The 7,013-nt window shown below is 39.0% G+C and overlaps 1 protein-coding gene across 4 annotated transcripts in view; it reads right to left on the bottom strand.

Annotated features, from left to right (window-relative positions):
- The window catches only part of ikbkg (inhibitor of nuclear factor kappa B kinase regulatory subunit gamma), a 15,794-nt gene that overhangs the window by 5,292 nt on the left and 3,489 nt on the right, over positions 1–7,013 (bottom strand). Inside the window, exons 4-12 of one of the 4 annotated variants that reach the window (XM_020617237.1) lie at positions 5,814–5,888; positions 5,632–5,718; positions 3,428–3,613; positions 2,731–2,792; positions 2,456–2,503; positions 999–1,101; positions 795–910; positions 537–689; positions 116–188 (exon numbers count right to left, since the gene is read on the bottom strand). In XM_020617237.1, the coding sequence (XP_020472893.1) occupies positions 116–188; positions 537–689; positions 795–910; positions 999–1,101; positions 2,456–2,503; positions 2,731–2,792; positions 3,428–3,613; positions 5,632–5,718; positions 5,814–5,888 (903 nt within the window). The remainder of the gene's footprint in view (positions 1–115; positions 189–536; positions 690–794; positions 911–998; positions 1,102–2,455; positions 2,504–2,730; positions 2,793–3,427; positions 3,614–5,631; positions 5,719–5,813; positions 5,889–7,013) is intronic. The other 3 variants (XM_020617238.1, XM_020617239.1, XM_020617240.1) reach the window with 3 other exon arrangements.

Below are 7,013 nucleotides of genomic sequence, written 5' to 3'. Positions count from 1 at the left end.
ACCCCACCATTGGGGAGACAGCTGCTATACCCACCACACCACTGTTGTCCCCACAATAGATTACACAAAAATAGCTAAGCTAATGGAATAAAAAGATGTTTAATTGTGTTTTTACCTCATTCTTCAGCTTTGAATCATAGTCTCTAAAGAGACATGTGTAGGCATGCTGCAGCTGTGTCAGTTTTTTCCTGAGGATAAAAAGGGAAACAGATTTTTAACATTCAGTAATACACCAAATCTCAGGGATTGTGCTGGCAGTGGTGTCATATATATTGCATTATTATGGAACCTGCAAAGTAGAAATAAATATCTTTAAAATCTTTTGCACAGAAGATTAGCTAGCACAGTTTTGGGAATGGTTTCTATTTTTCTGTTCACCAAATGTTTAATACAGTATAATAGTATTCAAAATGTTAACATTTTTTTTTCTTGTTTAGAGAAAATCCCCTGTAAAGCACCTAAATATTTCTAAATGTCACAATAGTGCAGACATGTAATAACCAGTTGGGTCACTGCTATCTGTGTGTGGAACCCACTTCTCCTCTGTGACAACATGTCTCTCTGTCTTCAGGGCATGCTCCAGGTTGTCCTTCTGCAGCAGCAGCTTGTCCATGGCCACATGATGCTGCTTCCTCTGTTGCTCCAGCTCCCGCTCTGCCACCTGCAGGGACTTCACCTTACTGCACAGCCTACACACAAAGAAAGAGAAACACATTTGCACACTTGCACAGCTACAGGGGAACTCAGAGAAGTCTCTCCGTACTGTACATATTTTTGCTGATATGAAAACGTACTTTTCTTCTAGCTGTTTGCGTTCCTGCTCGCTTTTCTCCAGGCAGGTCTGTCTCTCATTCAGCTCTCCTAATAGGGAAGTTGCTTGAGCTTTCAGAGCCTCACAGTCCTTGGCCAGCTGCAAAAATACAAAAAGCTCTGAGCTAACAGATTGACTGATGATATTTTAAGACTGCTGCTTCTAGCTTTCATATTGCAGTACATACCTGAGCACAGTCCTTATCCTTTTGTTTGAGCAGAGCTTCAGTTCTGTCCCGCTGAGCTGAACTCTTCTGCAGGTAATCAAGCTTCTCCTCCAGCTCCCGATACCTACAGAAATAAAAGAAGCCAGCTAACTTCACTACACTGACAGGAGTTTTAATCTGTATACATGGATGACTACACACTATACTGTGGATACAATTACAGTAAGCTAATTAACAGCGTCTTATCAAACTACAGCAAATGAAAATTTTTGTCAACAACAGCTGCCTGGAAATGTACTCATTGGTATCTAATTAGCATAAATTATGTGTAGTGGTGGAAGAAGCATTTGGATCCTTAATTAAATAAAAGTAGTAAAACCATTTATGAAAATGCTCCATTACAAGTAAAGGTCCTGGTTTCAGTTTTGTGCAGAGGTGCTTCATAGTCCATTGGGTATTTTCACCTATCACAATGCATTAAATATTGGAATAAATGTATTTTCCACCATCGGCCAGAGAGGCCTACAAAACAGATTACTATAAACCAGCTGATACTGTGACTTGGATACACAACAAAAAAAGAATTGCTCTGGTATCTGGTGAACATCCTGTCTGTATTCTGGCTTCTGTCATTTTATCTGGTTTTTGCATTTGAAATAAGATGTAGGCTGTGCCTTTTTGCTGTTCATAAAAGACCAATAGAATGGCAAGTTGACTCGTGTACGTTTGAGACAGCTAGCTAGCTGTTAGATGTTAGCTGTTGTTTGATTATTGCTAAATTCTTTAAAAACATAACCACTAATATATAACATAGTGATGTGAACTACACTGGCCACTTCTTCCTAAAGAAAACTAGTAAAGTTTATTTTAAAGCTGAGAAGAAAAATCCTTGGGAGCCAAAAAGGACATCAGCGGTAAAACCCTGCTTAATTTCATCCGAATCTATTAATGTACAAAAAAAGATGTTTTAAATTAGCCAAATGTACATTGTTAAAAATGATGCAGGTTAAGATATGTGGACCACAAATACAGGCATCTAGGTTAATGTATAGAAAATTACTGCAATTTAAATGGCATTATTGTTCAGGAAAAAGTTTTTTTTTCCACTACAACATATTCACAAGTCTCTTTAAGTTCCTGTATATTTGGTTTTCCCACTTTAATATTTAAAACTAACCTCACAAAAGGCAGATCTTAATAATTTTAATGTGAGGACAGCAACTGCAGGTTTGAAGATAGTTAAACTCCATATGGACTAAATAATACAACTGACTGAGAAGAAACTGAAAAATAATCTCAACTATTCCATGTGTACAAGTAGAAAATACTCACACATACGAGACACAACATATGTTCTAAAGTAAGAAACAATCAAGTGCAGTAGTACTACTAACGGATACACAGTGGTGAAGAAACAGTGTAGAAAGCAGACATGCACACAGTGAGAGAGACACAGCCACACAGAGCTGTGGGCTCACCTGCCCTGTGTGGCCTGAAGCTGCTCGGTGAGTTTAGCCAGGCTAGAGCTGGGAAAGGAAGTGGGAGGAAGAGGAGGAGGAGGGAGACATCTCAAAAGTGAAGCTTTGGTTAAGCAGAAGACGCAGAAATTAAAAAGTATGCATGTGTTCCTATGCCACAGATAAACTATCGAGTTAAGATGAATTTAACCAGCACTCAGACCTGTTACTGCTAATGACAGAAAATCAGCTTAGAACAATTTGTGTTTTGTTTTTGAAGGGAAAACACGTCATACCAGTCAGAGGAGTGCTGTGCCTCGGAGCGATGTTGAAGTGCCTCCTCAGCGACACTGTTCACCTGTTGAAACATTCATAAGTCTTTCAGATCAGAGACAAAGCAGATGCCTCAAGTCCATATCTGTAATATCTCTACTAGATGCAGAGACGTCATTCACAAGCAGCTGAATGTCTTACCCAAGTGGCAAACAAGACATATCAGAGGGAAACATCAGCAATGACAAGCAACAGGAGCTAGGTGATTAAACCACTCTACTTCGCTTTATCAAATATAATACGCTGTGATCACAATTTAAAATGCAATCTAGCGTAAGACAGTCATGTGGGGAAAAAATATGCTTGAACTGATTTCCCATGAATCTAAACGCAACTGATTTTGTCTCATTTGACTGTGATGTGTGCTACTGCATAGCAGCCGTCATGCAGAAACCACTGGTAAAAACACATTTGTTTTTAGTTGCACATATGATTTAAGCGAACCTACCAACCACTTTTCTTGAGGTTGGAATTTTTTCTTTGGCACAAAAAAAATTCTGGCCTGTCATACAAGTATATAAACACTGACAGTTTGCCACCTGCCACAGAGGAGCACAGCTTAGTTACATAAAGCCGTCAATTTTATAGGTGACAATTTTTTCTGTAGTACCACATTTTTGCACTGGTTCTCAGGGTAGAATCCGTGCATGCTTGGATCACCTGCGCCTGGGCCAGTTTGGCTCGTAGTTGTTCAATGCAGTGATGCATCTGCTCTCTCTCTTTCTCTCCCTCCTCCTTCTCCTTTTCTAGCTCCTCATTCTTCCTCCTCAGGTCTCTCATCCCTTCCTCCATTTTTTCCTTATGGCTCTTCAGCAGCTGCAGGAACTCGTTTGCGCCTTCCAAGGGCTGCAGACAAAGACGTGAACATGAAAGAAGCAGGGATGAACGGGTGCAGGCAGAATTGATGGCAGGTGGGAAGTAAACAGAGACGCGCCACGTTCACCTCGAGCTGCAGGACCAACACCAAGCGTGAGAAACACCAAGATGTGAATGAACGCAAACAAAGGTTTATATAATCAGACAGAAAAGGATTCTAAAAAGGGATAAATTGGTGGGTATTAGCAGTGCTAACATCCATTAGTAGGAAACAAAGAAATTTTTGGTGTTCAACATCCATTCAATCCAGTTTTCCTGATTGGAAGTCCAAAGAGAGAAAAAAAAAAAACACATACACATTCGAGATTAATCCTGATAAATGTAAAACTAAATGTTTCCCTGAACACAGCTGGTGCCATGTTGTTTAGAACATGTTTTGTATTTAGTGTTCCAAAGCAACTCTCTGGACAGGTTACACAGGAACTTGAGAAGATAAAGAAATGGTGTGACAGTAATATACTATCTCTGAATTTGGATAAAACTAAATTTATGGTATTTGGGAATCGCAGACTAGATAATGAACTTCAATTGAAAATTGGGGGAGCTAATGTAGAACGAGTACATGAAATTAAATTTCTAGGTGTCATAGTTGATGACAAATTCTCCTGGAAATCTCATATCAGATATGTTCAGCACAAAATAGCAAAAAATATATCGATATTGGCAAGGGTTAGATATATTTTGGACGGGAAAGCACTACGCATTTTGTATTCTTCATTGATTTTACCATACTTAGAGTATGGCGTTGAAAACTGGGGAAATACATACAAAAGCTCACTTCAACCATTGTATATATTACAAAAAAGAGCGATAAGAATTGTGCATAAGATGGGGTACAGGGATCACACCAATGGAGCTTTCATACAGTCTAAATTGTTAAAATGTTTTGATTTAGTGGGATATAAGACTGCTGTGTTTATGTATAAAGCCAGGAACAATTTATTACCTGGTGGAATTCAAAAACTATTTAATGAAAGGGAAGGGGGATACAATTTAAGGGGTCAGTTAAATTTAAAAATTCATGCTATACGTACAACCAAAAAAAGATTTTGTATTTCCATAAGTGGGGTAAAACTATGGAATAATTTAAGTGTGGACATAAAAAAACAGTAATAGAATTGATGAGTTTAAACATAAATATAAAGGTATGTGTCAATCAAGATACATGCAAGAACAGGTTTAATGATTAATTAGATGGAACATTGTGGGTGTGTACTGCTTGCAAACCAATGATGGTAAGATGATGTCATGGGGTAGGACTGGATAAGTCTGACTTCTTCCTACTCCATTCAAGCATGTACTAGGTATAAGCAAATTGATATTGGATATGTGTAAAATTATGTGTGTTGTCATATCAACTGTCTTTACATGCTTGAAAGAATAAATCAAATCAAATCAAATCAAGTTCACATGACATGGCGTCATCCAGCAGCATTTTCCAAGTAGGAAATCTGGACTGATGACCCTTGCCTGAGGTGGCACACCCCAGATAAGGTGGGGTGAACACTAAAGGTGCACTCAGACCAAAAGCCACTTTGTGCTCATGTTTAAGTGGGAAAAAAAAAAACAACAACCCACCTGCTCTGATTCACTCAGAGTTCTCCACCCAGCAGGTTTGACAGAGGCGGTGGGACTGAGCTCTCATTCTAGATATAATGTTTGTTTATACTCTTGTTTTGTAGCTGCACTAAAATAGTACAGGCAATAGAGAAGGAGGGGTGAACACAGTGACGGGGGTTAGTGATGCTGTATAACTTACAACATTGTGGACTGCAGTTGTTCCCCTGCTAGCCCTGTTAGCTCTTGTCGGATATGTTTTCAAGTCTACTCACAATATTTCACAGCTCCTCCTGCTTTTGTTCAAACCACATGAGCAAATTTCACCAGTCAGATTTTGTTCTGACTGCACCTTTAAACTCAAAGTGGGAGGGACAAAGTCAGTCTCAGGGATTCTTATTGGTGGAATCAGATGCAGTGAGCAGACTCACCACGCTATCTTCCCTGCCCACTGACTCTGAAAGTGAGGTGGGAGTGGGGAGGATGCTACTCAAGTAGCTATGCACACTGTCATCATCCTAGACACACAGACAGACCTGTTAGATGAACATGAAACAAATGAATAAAAACTGAGAACAAAAACGCCGGCAACCAGCAGCATCACACGTCTTACCAGGCTGCGAGGTGGCATGGTCTGTGTGTGTTGATCCATCTCTTCGACTCTTTTCCTCTCCCGCTGATCTAGAGTCTGAATTACACAGCAGAAATATGTAGTTCCATTGGAATAACGTAGAAGCAGAGCAATGATGCTTCAGCAGATGCAACAGATGCAGCCTGGAGTTCCCACATTTTGTGTTTTTTACAAGCTTATTAAATGTACACTCATCAGCCAGTATTAGGTACACCTGTACAATTGTATGCACTTCAATGCAACACTTCTGCCTTAACATCTGTGTTTATGAAGCTCAAAATGTTTGTTTTTTGTGAAATTGACCTTAAATGTATAAATTCCATTATTGAGGTCACAGTTAAAGGTGTTGCTGTACTGGACTACATTTAGAGGTGTCTCTATGACCTCAATAATAAGCATAAAATGGAATTTATACATTTATGGCAATTTCACAAAACACTAAAACATTTAGCATCTGTACATTTTAAAACATGACCAGCTTGTGAACTACATTTGCAAGTCACCACACATTAAGAATGTGTTTCTAAATGTGGAAAATTTACAGTAACTATTACAGGAGCAACAGGCGTCGGCATGTACATGGAATGTCAGCACACACTACTGTAAATATACACAGAAAAACAAACTATTAACAAGTGAAAGAAGAAAAATAGCAAATACTGCTCTGGCTGCATATACAGTGGGTACAGAAAGTATTCAGACCACCTTAAATGTTTCACTCTTTGTTATATTGCAGCCATATGCTAAAATCATTTAAGTTCATTTTTTTCCTCATTAATGTACACACAGCACCCCATATTGACAGAAAAACACAGAATTTTTGACATTTTTGCAGATTTATTAAAAAAGAAAAACTGAAATATCACATGGTCATAAGTATTCAGACCCTTTGCTGTGACACTCATATATTTAACTTAGGTACTGTCCATTTCTTCTGATCATCCCTGAGATGGTTCTACACCTTCATTTGAGTCCAACTGTGTTTGATTATACTGATTGGACGTGATTAGGAAAGCCACACACCTGTCTAAGACCCTACAGCTCACAGTGCATGTCAGAGCAAATGAGAATCATGAGGTCAAACGAACTGCCTGAAGAGCTCAGAGACAGAATTGTGGCAAGGCACAGATCTGGCCAAGGTTACAAAAAAATTTCTGCTGCACTTAAGGTGCCTAAGAGCAC

Source organism: Monopterus albus, unplaced genomic scaffold, assembly GCF_001952655.1.
Source record: "Monopterus albus unplaced genomic scaffold, M_albus_1.0 scaffold187.1, whole genome shotgun sequence".
In the NCBI taxonomy this organism is placed as follows: Eukaryota; Metazoa; Chordata; class Actinopteri; order Synbranchiformes; family Synbranchidae; genus Monopterus; species Monopterus albus.
The sequence above is the reverse complement of the archived record's forward strand: the minus strand, read 5'-3'. Positions and strand labels throughout refer to the sequence as shown.